This window comes from Muscardinus avellanarius (assembly GCF_963383645.1).
Source record: "Muscardinus avellanarius genome assembly, chromosome: 11".
Lineage (NCBI taxonomy): Eukaryota > Metazoa > Chordata > Mammalia > Rodentia > Gliridae > Muscardinus > Muscardinus avellanarius.
In genome coordinates this window covers 100,212,554-100,234,490 of record NC_137797.1, presented here as the reverse complement: position 1 = coordinate 100,234,490, position 21,937 = coordinate 100,212,554, and the positions used below count along the sequence as shown (strand labels likewise).

Below are 21,937 nucleotides of genomic sequence, written 5' to 3'. Positions count from 1 at the left end.
CTGCCCAAACCATTTGTTCTCAAGTTCTTCTGGAAATCAACATGCTTGCTATGAATTATTTTGATATATTTATATTTTGATATAAAACAATGGTATGAAAATTGACAAAAACTCCAAACACACTCTGCAGTGTAGTTCACAGGTTTCTAAAGCTAACCTGAACTGGACACCCTGTCACATGCCTGTAATTCCAGTCCTTGGAAAGCAAATACAGGAAGCTGATGAGCTCAAGGCCAGTACTTGGTAACTTAGTAAGACAAAATAAAAAATTAAAAAGGGCTGGCAGTATAGATTAGAGGTAGAATGCATCTGGATTTAACTCCTAGTATTATAATCACAAAACATGTTGTCATCACTGAGAATTAGTACCATTTATGACTGTGATGTGTGTTCCTTCCAATGACTCTAGTGTTTGTAGTATTAATAACAAACATTTTCCAGCTATAATAATTCCACATCTACCTGCAATCATCAAAATCATAACACATATAGTTTTCAGTTTTATAATTTCTTTGGGATTTATCCTAGAAGAAGGCACTCTAAGATACAAGACACTACTTTTTCTTGGAAACCCACAGAACTGATCGTTAGGGGCAGTTATTCTCCTGACTGCTATGCTAAGCTTGTGGAAGATTTGAAAGTTTTAGTTCGTATTTTTTTTTATTTAGTCATTTTATTTTCTCTCTCTTGCTCATGATGTAGACTCAGTAATTGAAAACAGTTTTAAGGCCGGGCGTGGTGGCGCACGCTTGTAATCCCCGCGCTTGGAAGGCTGAGACAGGAGGATCGCACGGGTTCGAAGCCAGCCTCAGCTACTTAGTGAGGCTTTCAGCAACTTAGTGAGACCCTGTTTCCAAATAAAATATAAAAAAGGTCTGGGAGTGTAGCCCGGAGGTAGAAAGCCTCTGGGTTCCATTTCTAGTACCACTAAAAAAAAAAAGAAAAAGAAAGAAACCAGTTTTAAACCTTCTTTCTCATGCATTCCATTTTCAGAAAACCTAGCACTGTGTAAACATGCGGTAAATTAGTAGATATTACAAAAATACATCCATGAAATTATATAATTGTTTGAAATAATGAAGACCAATAATATCTCTTTCTGTCATTTGACTAAGTACCTAGTCAAGCTTATGCCTAAATACTACTTTACTTGGGAGTTTGTGGTTTCTCGGAATCATTTAAAAGACTCTTTTGGATTCCCTGATGTAATTAACTGTCCATACTGTATACAAACATTATCTTTGTAAATATTGTGGCCCCACGTTAGAAGTATCCCATTGGGCCAGATTTGGCACTTCATTCCTGTAATTCTAGTATCTAGGAGGCTAAGACAGACGGATCACAGGTTTGAGGTAAGCCTCAGCAGCATAGTGAGGCCTACCACAACATAATGTGACCCTGTTTCGAGTAAAAAAAATTAATGGATGGAACTGGAGAACATTATGTTTAGTGAGATTAGTCAGTCCAAGAAAATAAGAAATAGGATGTTCTCCCTAATATGCTGAAGCTGGAGAGAAAAATGGGTCATAGGAGAAACTCTAGCCAAAGAAGGAGAGACTATAGATGAGCAAATAAGGCGACCTAACTGAGGGGATGGGACTGAGGAAGAAGGAAAATTCCTAATGTGCATGATGTGCATTCACAAACATATCAAAGGCGATCACTAAGACAAACATGAGAAGGAGCGAGGGGGAGGAATGGGGTGGGAGTTGGGTAAGGGCAAATTGGCATGTATGCCTCTACCATCTTGTACTTCATTAAGATGTACGACTACAATGCACCATTTAAAAAATTTTAAAAAGATAAAATAGAACTGGGAGTATAGCTCAGAGATTAAGTGTCCTGGGTTCAACCATAACACACACACACACACACACACACACACACACACACACAGAAGGATTCCATGAGTTCTTGTCAAGTGTTGATCTGTGTTCTCTACCACATCAGAAAAACATTTTGTCTTGACAAATGTAGCACCAACCATATAAATTTAGGTCTGTTTATTTCTGCCACCGTCCCAATTAGCACTGTGATAGTATACTTATATAAAGAAGTTTAATGTTTGAACTAATTTACATGGGCTTGATATCTAAATGATAGCAACACTTTCAGGTACTAAGAGGTTATATTATTTAAGGCAAAACCAGTAGTTATAAAAAAAAAATAGACCCCAAATTTTCTCCTTCGTGTAACAGTCAAAGTAGATGATCTCATTTGAAAGCAGGTGTTTTTTTTTTAACATACTACTCTGTGAACCTGTTTTTTCTATCTTGTATCTCTACCATGCCTGGAGTCAGCTCCTAACCACCACTGAATAAATTGGTGAAAGAAATCTTCAGTTCCTTAACCATCCTATGCCAGAATTTGCAAAGTAACTTCTGTTCATGTTAGCTCATCAGGGTTAGTCACGTGGCCCCATTTAGAATCTAGAAGACCCTGAAAACTTCCATGAGGGAGAACTCCTGGAAGAATCTGAGAATTGATGTTTCTTTTGGTCAGTTCATTTCCAAGATGATTCTGGCAAGAGTAAAAGATAGAAAGGGATGGTCCTCTCCCAGGGCAAAGCCTGGCTATTCCTGTCCCCAAGAGGAAGGCAGGCAGGGCTGGGTGGAGCTAACATAATGATTTTCCCAGATTGACCCCGCAGAAGAGGCATTTCATCTCTTACAAGGAAACATGCATCTAGAGGCAGAAAGAACAAAACATTTGTGAATATGACTTTAAATAGATTCTTAAAAATAGAATTGCTAGGCTAAAGGGTTAGTAATTCTATAAACCCGTTTCAATTTCAAACATGACTTTGCACTAATACGTGGCTGTATAATACTCTGTTATGCATATATAATTTATTTTCTTTATATATCTATCTGTCCGTGGGTATTTGGATGAAATATATGGAATGAAGAGAAATGGTGTTTTAAATGAAAACACTCTGGGCTTGTTTTCACATGTATAAACCATGAGCAACACCTACTTGTCTCTGATTATTCAAGCATTAAATCACTGGGAGTCAAGTAAAGTACCTGTGCTTGACTTTAATATCCTCCTCTCTGATGTCTGTGACTTCACATATTATTAAATATTGATAATAATGCAGACATGGTTTGAGTGAAGCTGCCTGACCCATGAGAACATAATTTCATTATAGTTATCTTGGCAATTTAATCACCCTGAGCCCACAGAGAGTAAAAAAAAAATTCCTTGGGAGTTTTTAATGATTAAATAACAATTCTTTTTGATGATATAATTTTCTATGATACTCAACTACCAAGTATAAAGTTAGAGAGTTGTGACCCTTGGAGACTGAAACTAACTGTATTAATGGGCTATGATTTGAGGGCAGAGCAGGTGCAAATCATGGCATACGTGCATCAGACCCAAGCAAATACTTTATAAACCGGCCACATGTTGATTGGAGAGGCATATGTTTTGAACACAGTCTGCTCAAGTACTGTTAGCTCTTGAGAAGATTCTCCATAGATTCTGAGGCTCTGTCAATTATACTAATATTCATGGATGTTAATATGAAATTACTTGTTTTTCTTCTGCTCATTGTTGTCTTTGTATTCCAGGAACAAAGTTGTATCTTTGCATTAAATATACCCACTTCTCCTGGATACCTTCAAGATGGGGATTTCATTATTGGTGGACTATTTTCCCTAAGAGCAACTCTTGGTGACAGCAAATACATATTTGGTATTCAAGATACGGTCTATTTGCCACAGTTTGTTTTTATGTAAGTATATGGCTTCCTGCAGTACAAAGAAAGGTTTAAAAAGCAATCTGCAGTTGAGAATTACTTTTTTTTCTGTAGAAAGATGTAGGACATTTTGTTGAGAACATTTAAGCTTATATCCATTTAAATTGGCTTATTCCACACCCCTTTGTGTATTCTATGGTAATCTAGTGAACTATATTTTTCCTGAGATATGCCCTGTGTCCCACACCAAAAGTATACATTTTAAATTTTAATGCCTTCCGCTTTTTGTTTACTACAGTTTCTGACCTTATTTTCTTAGATTCAAGCTGTGCATCAGAAAGCCAAAATTGTAAGGTTGACAATAATCAAGACTGTTAGTCTGATTGTTTGGGGGACACTAATTTTCTCAACTCTTTCAACATACAATGTCCTATTCATTTCTTACATTTCCATGTGCATTTTTGGAATGACTCTTCTTGTTTTACAATACAACTCTTTTCACCTTTTCATTCTAGGAATTTTCCTAAGCATTATCAACACCTGTTGGCCATGGTTTTTGCTGTAGAAGAAATCAACAAGGACCCGAATATGTTATTAAATATGTCTCTGGGCTTCTACATCTTCAATATTGACTTTATGGAGGTGAAGGCCGTGGCGAGTTCCATGTCTTTGCTGTCAGGAAAGAGTCCTCCAGTTCCTAATTACAACTGCAGGTCAGAGAAGGAAGGCGAGCTGGTAGCCGTGGTAGGAGATGTTTCAACAGCACTATCAACTCACAGTTACCCTGTGTTAAATCTCTACAATGTCCCACAGGTAAATGAAGAAGTCTGGCTTTTAAGGCTAAACATATGAACAGAGTAATAAATGCTCTAAATTTCACTTGTGCCTATTGAAAATGCATGTGTCTTCTCTACAATTTACTGTTTAGTTATATTTTTCTCATATATAACTTATTCATAATATAAAATGCATTTGTTTAATCAAAATTTTCTTTGAAAACTTTTTAAATTGAGAAGAGTATATAGATAATAAGTGATAACCTCACTAATCAGAGAGAATTTTTTTATGTTTACTGGTGACAGTATCCTGTCTTTCTATGCAAAATCAGAGCATCATAAATACATGGATGTATGGCAATTCTATTCAGATTTTTTCAACTTTTTAAAGTGTAATTTTTATTAATGCATTTCAGTTATGATCATTTATTTTCTTTAACATCAATTTAAATTAAAACAATAATTCATTGTACAAGCTTCCTTGGGTTTATTATGTCAAACAATTAGCTTGTTTTCAATTTTTCTCTATGATGAAGAGTTTTTCAATGTGCCCCTGCTCTAAAAAACTTCTTTGTGATCACTGATAACTTCTTTTAATTCACTCATAGTGACATTTCTGAGCCAAATGGATTCATATTTTTAATGCTGGTGGTTGAATTGAAAATTGGTATAAAATATTTAGCCAAGTGTGGTGGCGAATACCTATGATCTTAGTACTTGGGAGACAGAGACAGGAGGATCACAGGTTCAAGTCCAGTCTTAGCAACTTAAGAAGACCTTGTTTCAAAATAAAAATATTAAAAGGACTGTGGTTGTATTTTAGAGGTATAATGTCCCCGTGTTTAATCTCAAGTATAAAAAAAGAAAAGAAAGAGAAACCACCAAAAAGTTAGTTTATTCTACCAGCAATAAGGCATTACAATTCCCAGTACCTTCCTCATGTTATTTATAAAATCTTTTTCCATTAGTTTAGTCATTTAATGTTGATTATTTTATTTTCATTTACTTAGGTTCGTATATTAGTTTTATTTCTTTTTTATTTCTTTTATGGATATTTAAACTTTACTTTGGTCAGGAATGGTAAGTTAACTTTATTCTATTCTTTTATTTAATTGGTACATTGTAGTCATTCATCTTAATGGAGTACCAGATGGTAAAGGCATACATGCACACAGCACTCATTTAGACCATTCTTATTTGTGTTAGTTTTGATTTTGTTCTTTTCTTTTTAAAAAAATATTTTTTTTGGTGGTACTGGAGTTCCTGGAAGCCCTTCTACTTCCAGGCTACACTCCCAGACCTTTTTTTTTTTTTTTTAATTTGGAAACAGGGTCTCTTAAGCTAGTGCGGCTTTGAACCTACCTACGCGATCCTCCTGTCTCTGCCTCCCAAGCGCAGGGATTACAAGTGTCCGCCACCACACCTGGCTTCTTATAAAAAATCTAAGTCTTACAAACTATATTATATAAAATAGGATTTTGCATCAAATATGTTTCAAATACATATATCTAAAATAAATACCTTAAAATGTTCAAATTTTTGAAAAATTTAAACAGATATAAAAATAGACACTACTTAAAGGAGGTTCATCAAATGCGAAACATCAAACAAATGTAAAAATTGTGATGATCTTATTAATTTTATCTATTAAAGTTATGCTTATATTTGTTTCTATTAAATGCTTTTCTGAATTCCTTTTTCTTCTTAAAAATAGATTCTCATCTCTATTTTATACTTTAATAATATTTTCTTAATTTTTCTTAGAAGTTTAAAGCACTCATTCATTCACCCAGCATGTTCACAAGCATTCAATGGAGATTTTTATCCAAAAATCATAATTTTTAATTGATCATTTTACCCTGTCTATTAAGTATTTAAAGTTAGATGCCCAGTAGGAATTTGGATATATGGATCTAGGCTTTTGGTTCCATTTTATAGTGGACATAAAAATTTGAAAGATTATTTAGAGATTGTATATTTGTGAAAAAAAGGGAACAGATCCCATTCTGAGCCCTGGGGTTCTCTGATACTAAGAGCTTCAGGAGATGTGTAAAATGTAGTAAATTACAATGATAATATGTACCATAGAAATCAATTTAGAAAGGTAAATGTTGGAAACTCACTAAGAAAACATGTTTCAAGGAAAAAGAATGGTAAACTGTTTTAAGCCAGTGGCAGATTAAGGGAAATGAGTTCTGGTAAATGACCATTTGAATTAACAAATTAGTCATCATTATCTAGTTTTTGAAGGTTTCAAAGACCCTGGGGATATCTTATAGAGTCGGCTCAAGGAGAAAAGTCAAAAGACATGTAGGAATCGTAGTATAGACAACTCAGTTGAGTTATCTGTGCTATAAGCAGGAGGGTATTGGATACAGAGAAGGAAAATGATCCAGCTTTTATCTTTCACTTTGGGTTAACTAAACATTCTAAAGGTAATAGGAAGGCACAGGGATCCTACGTAAATGTAGACTTCTTTCTATTGTGGATTATAAAATGCTTAGTATATTTGTTTTTCTCTTAATATATTTGTTGTTACAAATATATTTATGGGTAAAAGAAAAATATCTAGAACATTAATATTTCATTACTCCTGGGATGAAAAAGCATAGATCTTAATATGGAAAATGCCAAAATTTCATATAATCTTTGCAGTCTCACATTACTAGAATGAAAACAGTATATTAAAATTTTGTGTTTTTTATCTAGGTATAGACTTAAAAGAAACAACTGAAATGAAATAGTATACAAAATAAAATAAATGAAAATTAAGTGATAGGTGATATAAAATAAATGGATATTTCTTCATAAATTGTATATATTCAATTGTTTTATTCTAGTCTATGTAAGAAATAGAATAAATAAAAAGAAATAGAATAAATAAATTATGATGAGTAAACATCATAACAAATAGTAACTGTGTCTTCTATTTAGATCAGCTATGGTCCCTTTGACCTCAGTCTCAGGGACAGAGTCCAGCTCCCGTCTCTCTACCAGTTTCCCAGGGACTCCGCAGCTCTGTATCAGGGGATCATCCGACTTCTGCTGCACTTTGGTTGGGTCTGGGTTGGCCTTGTGGTTCCGGATGACATCAGGGGAGAAACGTTCCTCAGGGACATGACCCAAGAAATGGCCAACAGTGGACTGTGTGTTGCGTTTGCAGAAAAGATTCCAGAGTTTCCTGCTGTGGAGACATTTGACACTTACTTTTTTTTTCAAAGATTCACATCTACAAAAGTCAGCATTGTATTCGGTGACACATATTCTCTTCTGAGACTTGCATATAGAATTTTTTGCAATTATATAGTTGGTAGTATCTTGGTCACAACCTCTGATTGGGATATAACTACATTACCCTTTGGACCAAGTCATAGTTACACATATTTTGGTGGAGGGCTATCATTTTCTTTCCATATGGATGAGATTCCTGGTTTTAAAGATTTTCTCAGAAGTGTTCAGCCTGCAAAATATCCTCGTGATATCTTTATCCAGGATGTGTGGTCCGCGATATTTGAATGTCCTTATTTGTCTAAAGATGGAACCAGAAAATTGAGTCGATGTGCACAAAATGACACCCTGGCAAGTCGAAGTCTGCATGTTTGGGACATGAACACCTCGGCCCAGAGTCACAAGGTGTATGCTGCTGTGCACGCCATTGCCCAGGCACTTCATGAAGAACTCTCACTCAGACAGGAAGAAGAATCCCTTGAGAAAGCTGGGAGCCCCCCTCTTCATCCTTGGCAGGTAGAAATAGTTCATTCCTGTGTTTTCCTGGGGCAATGGGCCATGGGCTGGCTCTTCATTTTCATGATTCACTGAGAGGAAAAGATCCTTTTTTATGGAAAATAGCAGTTGGAATATCACTTAATTCTACCTTCATAATATATTTATCACTGAGTTAATCATTATGCTTGGGGAAATGCTTATAATTAGGGTAAATTTACCCTATGTATATTTAAACAACAATATTTAGCCCCCTTAGTAACTATACATGTTTTCCTTATTATTTTTTATTTTTTTGGTAAAATTATATATTTAATTCAAAGGATTTACACAAACATAAATACTTTTTAATTTTGGGTGGTATTGGGGTTCCTGGAAACCCTTCTACCTCCAGGCTACACTCCCAGACCTATTTTATATTTTATTTAGAAACAGGGTCTCTTAAGCCAGCAAGGCTGGCTTCGAACCTGCGCGATCCTCCTGTCTCCAACTCCCAAGGGTAGGGATTACAAGCGTGAGCCACCACACCCGGCTATGGAGCATTTTAAAGAACCTTTATTTCTATGCAATCTAAATATCTCATTTTATATTTTCTTTTTTTTTAATTGGGTCTTAGGATAAATACCTTCTTTAAAATAAAAATGGGCAAAATGGTACATCATTGACTCAATTCATATCATGCAACCTTCAATATGCTCTTTCTATTAAATCCACATATCTTTATTATTCTTTCTACAAAGGTATGCAAAATAGAAACAAGTCATGTTGATAACATTTACCATGGCCTCTTATAGCCCTCATGATAACAGCTTAAGTTTTTTTCAATTTCCCAAATTACTTCTGATATATTTGGGAAATTTCTCTTTTATTATTCAATTAAGTGACTAATAAAATATTACAGTTTATTAAATAATAAGAATTTTTCTGTTTTATGAACAATTTAAACTATTTAACCCCCCATGTTAAAGCCATTTTTAAAAGTTTGTAGTGTTTCTCAATCTATTCTCTCTTACATTACTATTTTGCACCTGTTTTCTAGTTGTCGTGTGTGCGCGTGTGTGTGTGTGTGTGTGTGTTACTGGGGACGGAACTCAGGAGCATTCTACATCCAAGCTACACCTCCAGCCCTATTTTTTACTCTTTATTTTGAAGCAGTCTCACTAGGTTGCAGAGGGCCTCACTAGATAGGTGAGGCTGTCCGCAAACCATGATCATCCTGTCCTAGACTTCCAAATGCTGGGATTACAAGTGTGTACCACCACACCCAGCTTAGTTATCTTGTTTATAAATGGTCAATGATGTGGACTTTATCAAAGATAACTGAATTCAATAAGTTATTCATATTTCCTCCTGAGGATAATTCATATCTATGCACAAATGGGCAAGCAGGAGTACATTCTCTTGTTTGTTTGTTTGTTTGTTTGTTTGTTTGTGGTGATACTGGGGTTCCTGGAAACCCTTCTACCTCTAGGCTATGCTCCCAGACCTATCTTATACATTTTTATTTGGAAACTGGGTCTCTTAAGCCAGCAAGGCTGGCTTCAAACCTGCACGATCCTCCTGTCTCTGCCTCCCAAGCGTGGGGATTACAAGCTTGCTCCACCACGCCCAGACTCATTTGTTTTTTCTTCTTAAAATATACAATATTTTATATATAATCCAATTTCATTAAGTAAAGTTTTATATTTGTTTTTATTCTCCTATAATATTTCACTACAGGAACGAATGATAATTTGCCAATCATTCATTTATTTACCAAATAATGAACATCTTTTCATATGTTAAATTGTCATTTGAATGTATATTTTTCTTTTTCTTTTTCTTTCTTTTTTTTTTTTTTGTGGTACTAGGGTTCCTGGAAGCTCTTCTACCTCCCGGCTACACTCCCAGACCTAATATATATATATAATATATATATTATATATAATATATAATATTATATTATATATTATATTATATATTATATATTATATATTATATATATAATAAATATTATAATATATATATAATTTTTTTTAACAGGGTCTCTTATGCCAGCACCGCTGGCTTCCAACCTGCGCGATCCTCCTGTCTCCGCCTCCCAAGCGCGGGGATTACAAGTGTGCACCACCACTCCCGACCTGAATGTATATTTTTAAGTGGTCCCTAAATGTAGCTTTCTCCGGCTTCAGTTTTCTTTTTTGTTTTTTATTTTTGTCTCTCTTAACATCTCTGGGTTTCCTAGAAACTCCAGAAAAATATAAGCCTTGCACTTATTTCAGTTTTAATGATTTCCTTATACAGTCGTCCTGCTGGCTTGGGGATAAGGAAAAGGAGGAGGAAAGTATTCCATGATCATGGATTAAGTCTCATTTTCCCAGAGGGCCTGTGCTCCTGGCTCGTACCTTCCCAAGTGTTTCTTAACTCTTTTTCTTTTCTTCAAGTTAGTCTGAAAGGCTGGAAAGGAACTGAGTTGGTTAAGTACGATCACCCTCCTTGCTGATTAGGCTTTAGTAAAACAGGTTCCCTTGTCTGTGGTGAACAAGAAGCCCTAAGCAGGTTTCAAAATAACTGTTTGCTCCCCCTGCTGAAAGCAGGAGGAGATTATTCTGTGGTCTTTACTGTAAGAACCTGGCACCGCCTACAATTTAAAACTCATGAAAGAGTTGTTCCCTTGCTCCCTTCCTCAAGCTTCATCTCTTCATCCCTTCCTCAAGCTTCATCTAGAAGCTTTCATCTCTGACTGGTGCCTGCTTAGTCTTCAGCAGCTCATCAATTCTTGTGTAAGTTTTTCTACCGGTTTTTGGATCCAACTTCTACTCCCAATAAACTGTCATTTTTTTTAATATTTGCCTATTTCTTTAGTTTTCAGGGTGACAGTTTGCTATGTGACCAAAATTTTCTGATGTATTTAAGAAGAATCATTTATTTTAATTTTGTTTAGCTACATCCAGGATGTTTATTATCAATAATCACAAGCTTTTTACATCTTAGAGTAAAAATTTGAAGTCTTTTATTTTTATGTTTTTAGTACTTTGGGGTACTTAAGATAGAACCCAAGAGTATTCTACCTCTAAGGTATACCTCTGTCCCTATTTTATGTTTTATTTTGAAACAGAGTCTTGCTAAATTGCTGCAGTCTTATTCTAAGTTGCTGAATCTGGTGCTGAACCAGTGGTGCTCCAGTCTCAGCCTGCCAGGTACTGGGAGTACAATCATGTACTACCATGCCTGACTACATTATTAACATACATACACATACATTAGATTTTAGTTATTTGTTTACCTTATTTTCTTTTTACTAAAAACTTTTAGTTTGTTATTTGAACACTAATTTTACGTATGTTATAAGAAAATAACTTCCATTTGGTTTCAGCACAAATATGACAAATTTAAACAACTTTTCTCTTAACACACTTGTATTTTTATACATACAAATTAAAGTTTACTTGTTAAAACATGTGAATTTTCAACTTTCTAAAAAAAATAAAAGTTTTGTATTGTATAATGCATGCATATCCCTATTTAGAGGAGCACAATTCACAATAACCAAATTATGGAACCAACATAGGTGTTCATCAAAAGATAAATTTATTATGAAACTATGATAAATACACAGAATAGAATTCTACTCAGCCAGCCGGGCTGGTGGTGCACACTTGTAATCCCCGCACTTGGGAGGCGGAGACAGGAGGATCGCACAGATTCGAAGCCAGCCGCGCTGGCTTAAGAGACCCTGTTTCCAAATAAAAAATATATTTAAAAAAATAGGTCTGGGAGTGTAGCCCGGAGGTAGAAGGGCTTCCAAGAACCCCAGTACCACCAAAAAAAAAAAAAAAGAAGAAGAATTCTACTCAGCCATAAAGAATGCCATTATATCATTTGCAGGAAAATGGATCAAACTAGAGAATATTATGGTAAGTGAGATTAACCAAACTCAGAAAGTGAAGGGGTATATGTTTTGTCTCACGTGTAGAAGCTAGAGAGAAATCAGGTAAAGAAGAGACTCCCAGACAAAGGAAGAAAGATTCTGTTGGAGCAATGGCAGTGTGCAGGGATGGGAGGAGAGGGGGAGCGGAGATGTTTAAATAATGCCATGTACCTATACATAATTACCAATACCAATCTTAATAACATGTGCCAGGAAGGGGATGTACCAGCATGGATCCAGAGGGTAAGACATCAAGTGCTAATAACTTGCATGTTTCAATCACTCTGAATCTCATTAAGAGGTTTAATTGTAATTCACAAATAAAAACATATTAAAACAAAATGAAATAAAATAGGATACATGCATTTTAAGTGATTCTTTAGTTTTTCCTAAATAATTTATAAGTCTCTTATGTATCTATCACCTAATTCACATTTTCTGATATTCATGTTGCACAAGCTTTTACAATAGATGTTTTTCCAGATTTTAATTTTAGATATTTTATTATAAAATTTGCATGTATGTGTTGTTAGCATAAGCTTTGGGGGAATGAAGTGTTACACATTTCAAGGAAAGAATATGCCATTCAATAAATAAGTGGTTAATCAGCAAATACTTCTTATGTACTGACTGTTGCAAAACAAGTTTTTAGTTAAAACTTATCAGATTCAACTTTTTAAAGAACAGTTTATCATTAATGTTATAGAAATGATATTGCTTTCCTTCAATATACAATTTATAAACCAAAATAAAAAATTCTCATGAAAATATTCCAAATACATAACTGGAAATTAAGTATATAAAAGTGATGCAATTGGAAAAAGATGTATTTAAAGTAATACAGCTTATATTCTTATAAGTTGTAAAATAATTTCATATTATTATTTTGCTACTTAAGTGGTTTATGTTTCATTTGGGAAAGAAAAAATATTTTTCTTTAGTAATCACTGTGCATAGAGCTTTAAACCCATTATCTAACTTCTTTTTACTTAAATATTACAAGCTAATGCTTAAAGAAGTATGTTTTCACCCTTTAACGTCTGTGTGATCATGGAAAATTAAGTTTTCTAATTTGTAAAATTAAGATAATATTAGTCATTCACAAGTAGATTTTATGAAATTCATAAGCTCATATATGTATTGTACATAGATCACATCTGCTACTTATAATTTCCAATAGAGAACAATAGGGTGTATTGAAGTAATAAGTAATTGTTCCTATTTGGTGCTTTTTTAAATTTTTTATTGGTGTTTTGTGGTCATACATTTTGATGGCATATAAGATGGTGGAGGCATACATGCACACATCACCCAATTAGCCTTTACCCAAATCTTTCCCCCTTCCCTCTCCTCTCTCCTTCTTATGTTTGGCTCAGTGATTGATAGGTTTGTTAAAGTACTTCATGTGCATTAGAGAATTTTCCTTTTTCCCCCCTCCTATCCCCTCAGTTAGGTCGCCTTATTTGCTCATCTATAGTATCTCCTTCTTTGTCTAGAGTTCCTATGATCCATTTTCTCCCTAGTTTTTGCATATTAGGGAAAGCATCCAATTTCTTATTTTTTGCGACTGATTAATCTCACTTAGCATAATGTCCTCCAGTTCCATCCATTTCCCTGTAAATGATGTGTGTTTTTCTTTATGGCTGAATTGTTGTCAATTGTGAATTGTGCAGCTATGAACATAGATATGCACGCATTAATTATGTAGTTTGTTTTCTATTCTTTTGGGTAGATACCCAGAAGTGGTATTGCTGGATCATATGTTTCCCTTTCTTTTGAGGATCCTCCATACTGTTTTCCAAAGTGGTTGTACTAATTTGCAATCCCACCAACAGTGTCTTAAGAGTTCCCACTTCTCTACATCTTCTGCAGCATTTGTTGTTGTTTGTGTTATTTTTATGCTTTGTGAACTCAAGGTCTAAAAATTATTTTCACTTTCAGCTCCATCCATTCCTGCAAAGTGGTCAACTTGAAAGAAGCATTGGTAAGGGGGAAACTGTGAAAGAGACAATGTCAACGACCCGACTTGACATCTTTAACTATCAGTCTTTGTTTAATGGAACCAAAGCCCAGGTGAAGGTTGGAGAGTTCATTTTCAAGTCACATGATTCTCAGCACTTGTCATTAAATAATGAACTGATAATGTGGGGTGAGCGCCACAATAAGGTGAGAATCATTTTAGGTAGGCACCCTGGTGACATTCCTTAGATCCCAGAGCCCTCACAGAGTAGAATTTAGGTCACCTTCTGTATTCCAGTAAGTGAAGACTTTATGCCTCACTTTCTGCTTTGCTATAATGCCAAAAGTGTGAACTTTGGGCCTTGGAACCAGAAAACAATTTACTTTGAATTAAAAGACAGATTGTTAGTCCTGGAAATGATTAAATAGACCTTGGTGCCTACATGGCAGGATTTGATCAACTTAGCAATTTTCTAATGTAGATGGATTCTAGAATGTTCATGGCATTGGTGGTAATGAGAATGTCTGACTCTGATGAGAGAAAAGAAATGTGTTTTGGATTATAATTGTCTCAATTAGATATTTTAAAAAATCATCACTTAAATTGTACTGTAATATATGTATTTATATTAGGTCTCATTTAGATATTATTAACCCAAAACTTTCAGCGATATACTCTAAGAGAGGTGAGGCATAGTAATGAGGAACATTACAGCCATTAGACATTTCCCACAAGTTCGGAAATTCTTGGTTAAGTTATGTTACATAAATTCAGAATCTCCCACCTATATGGTATTGCTCAATTTGTTTATGGGGCAGCTGATATTCTTCCCATCTCTCTTACATAGGCTCCTTCTGCTGTTTGCGGGCATAGTTGTCCCCCTGGATATATAAAAAGAGCTATTGAAAAAAAGCCATTTTGTTGTTATTCGTGTAGTCCCTGCCCAGATGGGGAGATTGCAAATGAAACAGGTAGGCATTTTAGAAAAGTATTCTGAAGGTGGATAAGGAACACCATGAGACATGACTCAACAATAAATGAAATGAGCACATTCAAGAGACCCAATCTGAACTCTGTGAGGAAGAACACCTCTTCCATTCTCTACCTCAGATATAAACTCTCAGTTTCTGAGAGGCTGTGGATGGCGCTCCCAGCAGGTGAGATAAAAAGGAGTGTCTTAGACATCTGGGAGGCACATCATGTCCACCGCATGGACGATGGAGATTTGAGAATACTAATGGGTTCCATGGTACCGAAGGATACTAATGAATCAGGTTACTAGAGATTAGTGGATACTAACGAATCACATGCTTTGGGATCTGAGACAACTGAGAGACAGAACCAGGGGGAAAATCACAGGACCCTTGCTTTATTACTCACTAATCTACATCAAATTGTTTATTTGATTCTTAGACAAATGAGGTGGTTTTTCATAACTTACAAAGGAATTGGACTGAATTAGTCTATCACAGGCAATACGCTCTCTAGGAATAAAATAAAGTTAGTAGAGAACATGGAAGAAAATCACTATTCAATAATTTCTAAGTTAGGTAAATCACTGGCAGAATTTCCTATAGGATGGAGAATTGAAGCACCCAAGTGCCTAATAAAGTTCTTGCAAAGTTACCTGAATCATTATGCAAAAAAACCCATATATATGTTCAAGTAGTATCTCTAGGGATGACATGGATAGTGGGGATGTGAGACAGATTACAGAACTGTGCTTATTTTTCTAGAAGAAAAAATTGTAGCCATTTTATTAGGAACATTCATTCTTAGGAAAGTAAGTAAGGGGAAAATACAGTTTTATAATTTTTCTGTACCAAGGTTGATAAGTTTTAATGGTTTGGTTACACATATAAAAATTTAGATTGTTTACAACCAGAACAAAGAAAACCAAAGTACTCTTGCATTCCTGAGGTGAAAAGATTCAGGAAGTCATACATGTCATGTAAGAATTCCTCTAATTCTCATATCCTTAGTGAAACCTATTTCTAGTGATGAGTGATACTTAATTCCTTAACGCAAAAGTGAATAATTTTTCAGGCCTATGCCATTGACTTTCCTTCCTTCACCTTCCTACTGCCTGACTTTGGAGAGAAGCAAACAATGGCAACTGAGGAGTCTCGTTCAATTATGAATCCATTAATATAAAGGGCTCCTAGAATTTTTCTCCTTATTCTGTTGGTTTTAATTTTCACCTAATGCTGCAGTAGTCCATTGATTTCCCACATTCCAACCACCTTCTTCGGGGTGATAATTTCCACGTTTCAGCTTAGCTTATTCTCTTGAGATATTTCTGTATATACCCATCTAATATGGATCATATAACATATATAAATTTTGCAGAACCTTATTTTATTCTGATTTACTGTACATATTTTTCATAACTGCTCTGCCATTTCTCATTGTACTTTCATCAGTGAATTTTTGCAACATCCTTGACTCCCAAGTCAGTCAATTTTACTAATATGTAATTTTTTCCAAATTATACATTTTATATTACTTCCTTCTCATTTTTAAAAAATTTTTTATTGGTACATTATATTCATACATCATATTGGGGTAAAATACTTGTGTGTACATATATGTACACATCACTGATTTAACCCCTACCCAGTTCCCACCCCATTCCCTCCCTCCTTCCCTTGCTTGGCTTAGTAGTTGACTTTGATATGTTTAAGTACATTGCATGTTCTAGAGAATTTCCTTCTTCCTCCCCCTTCCATCCCCTCATTTAGGTTGTCTTGCTTGCTCCTCTATAGGATTTCATTTTTCATCTAGCTGTTCATAGGAGTTCCTCCTATGACCCATTTCTCTTTAGCTTTCACATATTAGGGAAAGCATCTGATTTCTTATTTTTTGTGACTTACTAATATCACTTAGCATAATGTCCTCCAGTTCCCTCCATTTCCCTGAAAATGATGTAACTGAGTTTTTTTTAATGGCTGAGCAAAATTCCATTGTGTACATATCCCACAGTTTTGTAATCTATTCATTTGTTGATGGACATCTTGGCTGGTTCCATAGTTTGGCAATGGTGAATTGTGCAGCTACGAACATAGATACACATGCATTAGTTTGGTAGTTTGGTTTCCTTTCTTTTGGGTAGATACCCAGAAGTGGTATTGCTGGATCAAATAGTAGATTTGTTCCCATTCTTCTGAGGATTTTCCATACTGTTTTCCAAAGTGGTTGCACTAATTTGCAATCCCACCAATAATGTTTTAGAGTTCCCACTTCTCCACATCCTCACCATCATTTGTTGTTGTTTGTGTTTTGAATGATGGCCATTCTAGTTGGAGTTAGGTGAAATCTCAGAGTAGTTTTGATTTGCATCTCTCTGATTGCCAATGATGTTGAGCATTTCTTCATGCATTTATTGGCCATTTGAATTTCTTCTTTCGTGAAGTGTCTATTTAGTTCATTTACCCATTTTGTTATTGGATGATTTGTTTTTTTAGTGTTGAGTTTCTTGAGTTCTCTGTATATTCTAGATATTAGTTCTCTATCGGAGGGGTAGGTAGCAAAAATCTTCTCCCATTCTGTTGGCTCTCAGTTGAGGTTCTTGACAGTTTCCTTTGTTGAACAGAAGCTCTTTAGTTTCATGCAATCCCACGTATTGATTCACCTTTTAATTTGTTGTGCCTTTGGGGTCTTGTTGAGAAAGTGTTTATCTGTGACTATCTGTTGCAGTGTTGGACCTATGCCCTCTTCAAGGAGCTTCAAGGTCTCTGGTTTGATTTTAAAGTCTTTGATCCATCTTGAATTGACTCTTGTGCAGGGTGAGAAAGTGAGATTAATTTCCAATTTTCTGCATATGTCTAACCAGTTTTGCCAACACCATTTGTTGAAGAGGCTATCTTTTTTCCAGTGTATGTTTTTGGCCCCTTTGTCAAAAATCAATTGGCTGAAAGTGTGTGGCTTTTTTTCTGGGTCTTCTATTCTGTTCCATTGGTCTATGTATCTGTTTTTGTGCCAGTAGCATGCTGTTTTTATTACAATGGCTTTGTCTTCCTTCTCATTTTTACAATGACTCAAATACTCTGTTTTTGTAAAGTATGCTTTCTACTCTCCAGTGTTTCAAATTCAAGTCATCACAGTGAAATATCTCTAATTTAAATGCAAAAAGACTACCTATACAGCTTTAATAGGCATTCAGTCTCCTTTTAAGGTCCATAGGCTTTATTTTATCTTAGTAGGTAACAGGCCATGTACCACTGTAATAGTCTGTTTAATGATCCTACTTCTCTCTTTCCCCCTCTCTTCAAAATAGATTATCTGTGTTTCTTTCTTTTAATATTCAAGAAATAGACTGTTCATTTTAAATTTACATATGAGAAAGTAAGATGGAAAATGAGTGGTGCTGATAGCCAATCCTACCCTGTGTTGAGAATGATCATAAAGAAGACATTGTTTCTAATAAACAACAGATTTGTATTACTCTTGGGAGAGATTAGAAGCATGTAAATATTTAATATTTTAATGATTTTCTTTAAAATTTTTCTGAGATATAAACCTATGGTTGATAATGTAATTAAATGTGCCATATACAAATATTTTTCCAAGCAAATCAAATCAAATTCTAATGTATAAATGTTCACATCTTCCTGTGTTTTGAAATTTCTTCAAAGTATTTAACCCTATTGATATATTCATTTGAAAATATTATGCACCAAAATTAAGTTGAGTAACAGAAACATCTATCAAAATGCATTTCTAAAATGTATTTTTTTCAGCAGTATTCATTACTGAAAATAGTAAAGGAATAATATATCCCTTTGGCATTGTTATAAAAATAAAAGTATAATGAAAACAAAGCACTCAACACAATTTCAAATACTGATACTCAATAAGCATTAGAAGTATTGATTTCTCAGGTGTTACAGAATTAATATATAGATCTTCAAAATGTGTTCTGTCATTCTTTCATGTATAATCAAATAATTTTTTTCTACTCTATGGTTTTTTGCTCTGCATCATTTTCAAAATTCATGGTGCTCTGTTCCTACTCAATTCAACTCATTTTATTTATTTTTTTATGGAATCAAGTGTGTGATAGCTGATACCTCTGTCTTGAAAGAAAAATTAATGTATTCATCTATTTTTGATGTTATGGTCAAATATACATAGTTATTACATTTTTATGAATTCAAAAATGATTTTTTTGAGGTTATACATCTGTTATATGTATTTTTGGGAAATGAATAATGAAACAGAATAAATCCAGATGTGTCCTTTCCAGATATGGGTCATTGTATCAAGTGTCCTGAAGATCATTATTCAGTTAAGGCGGGATGGCAATGTCTCCCCAAAATCCCGACATTTTTGTCCTATGAAGACACTCTAGGAGTTGTTCTGGTCTCTGTGGCCATTAGTTTTTCTGTCCTCACTGCTCTGATTTGGGGACTGTTTATCTTCTACCGACACACCCCCATCGTGAGAGCAAATAACACAAACCTCAGCTACATCCTCCTCGTCTCCTTGATGCTCTGCTTCCTCTGCCCCTTGCTGTTCATTGGTCAGCCCAGCCCAGCCACCTGTGCCCTGAGACAGGTGTTCTTTGCAGTTGTCTTCTCTGTGGCCGTTTCTGCTATTTTGGCAAAGACCTTCATCGTGGTGGTGGCCTTCAAAGCCACCAGGCCTGGAAAGGCGTCGCAGATGAGGCTGGTGAGCCGAGGCTCCAACGCTATCGTCGTCCTGGGCTCCCTGATTCAAGGCTGCATCTGCATGGTGTGGCTGGGAACTTCTCCCCCTTTCCCTGATGTGGACTCACAGGCAGAGTTTGGCCACCTGGTCCTGCTGTGCAATGAGGGCTCCCCCGCCGCCTTCTACTGCATTCTGGGTTACTTGGGCTTCCTGGCGCTTCTGAGCTTGATGACTGCCTTTGTGGCCAGGAGGCTCCCGGACACTTTCAACGAGGCCAAGATGATCACATTCAGCATGCTGGTTTTCTGTAGCGTGTGGGTCTGCTTCTTACCCACCTACCTGAGCACCAAAGGCAGAGCCATGGTGGCTGTGGAGTCCTTCGCAATCCTGGCTTCCAGCGCTGGCTTACTGGGGTGTATATTCCTTCCCAAGTGCTATGTGATTCTGCTGAGATCTGACATCAATTCAAGGAAAAAATTACTTGGGCAAGCTCCTTCTATAAGGCAAACGAATTGACTTTCAAGTGACATAATTGATAGGAAATGAACAATGTTATGAAAATATGAATCAATATTACGGCTTGAAATAAATGTGCTTCATTAAAGCATGACACTAGTATGTAATCAAGTGAATCTGTTATCACTGGAGCCTGCCATTTCCAGTAAACTTGCTCTGGTCCAGGTAGACAGATGTTCAAAATCCCTGATGACTGCTGGAGATGTGCAGTGTCTACCACACAGTTCCTTGAATCAGTTTTCTCATCTTCAAAATATGAGCAAGTCCAGCAAAGGATTAAGGTGAAAATGAAATACAATCATTCACATCAGATCATAATATCTACTCAAAAATATGGTTCCTTCTGGTTAATTTACTCTGGCTGTGAATTCTTATTTATGTAAAGATAAATTTTTAAGAACTTGTAGAATCTTGTGGTAGAAAGATGTTTATATATGCTTCTCCATCATTATGCTTCTCATAAAAATGATAGTAGAAAATCTAGGTTTTGAACCATCTAAACAGTGAATATACTCTTGTATATGATGAGGTGAATTATCATGGATCAAAGCTTAGAATGACGACCTCAGGGAAAAGACAGAGCTTCATCATTGGGGGGGAAAAAAGGAGATGTTATCAAGGGTTCTCTCTGTTATTCTCAACCACATTATACAAGAATCTTGTCTTGAGACAGGTATCATTATCTACATAAATTTTTAGTATTGTTTTTCATTTCTGCCACTGTCCCAATTAGCACTGTGATAGTCTACTTCTGTAATGGAATTTAGTATGTGTAGACTGATTTACACTAATACTTATGTCTAAATGATTATAGCTGCTTCGGGTTCTAAGAGATTGTGTTATTTAAGGCAACATCAGGATTTATAAAAACAAAACCAAGCCAGTGTGGTGGTGGAAGCTTGTACTACCAGCCTTTGGGATGCTGAGACAGGAGGATCAGGGTTCACAGCTAGCCTCAGCTACTTAGGCCCTCCACACTCTGTGAGACCCTGTTTCAAAATAAAGAATAAAAAAATAGGGCTGGGTATAGCCAAGAGGTAGAATACCCCTGGGTTTCATCCTGCAAATAAAACAATGTTTTGATACTTAACACAATAGATAGAAATTATATTTATTTCATGTAACAGTCCAAGTAGACGATTTCAAATGACAGACAGGTTATTTCAACATACTATTCTGTAAACCATTGCCTTTTCCATTGTGAGTCTCTACCAAGCCTGAACTCTGCTTGTAGCCAGACTTCACAGAAGAGAGTGGTGAGAGAAGGCATCTACTCCTTAACCATCCTACCCCAGATGGCACAAAGTTACTTCTGTTCATGTTCTGTTGCCAAGGTTGGTCACATGGCCCCATTCATAATCTAGAAGATTCCAAGATCTTCCATAATGGAGAGGCCTTGGAAGAATCAGAGAATTGTGTTGTTGTTGTTGTTGTTGTTGTTGTTGTTGTTGTTGTTGTTAGCAGTTAATTCTCAAGAGGACTCTGGTAAGAGTAAAACAGAAAGGGATGGTCCTCTCTCAGGGAAAAGCATGGCCACTGCTCCACTCAGCAGGGAGGGAAGCAGAGGTATGTAGAGCAAACCCAGGGATTTTCCCAGATTGGCCCATCAGAAAAGACTTCTCATACCCTATGAGGGAATGGGCACCTATGGGCAGAAAGAGGAAAGGAATGTGCGAATGCAACTTTAGGTAGATTCTTAA

At 35.7% G+C, this 21,937-nt stretch overlaps 1 protein-coding gene across 1 annotated transcript; it reads left to right on the top strand.

Moving 5' to 3' along the window:
* Positions 1-1,014: 1,014 nt before the first annotated feature.
* Positions 1,015-20,237, top strand: LOC308269616 (vomeronasal type-2 receptor 26-like; the record flags this gene model as incomplete). Its single annotated transcript, XM_080704983.1, has 7 exons — positions 1,015-1,019; positions 4,219-4,516; positions 7,414-8,223; positions 10,899-10,964; positions 14,054-14,278; positions 14,920-15,043; positions 19,318-20,237. The coding sequence occupies 7 exons, from the start codon at positions 1,015-1,017 to the stop codon at positions 20,235-20,237; spliced, it is 2,448 nt and encodes an 815-aa protein (XP_080561109.1).
* Positions 20,238-21,937: the final 1,700 nt, after the last annotated feature.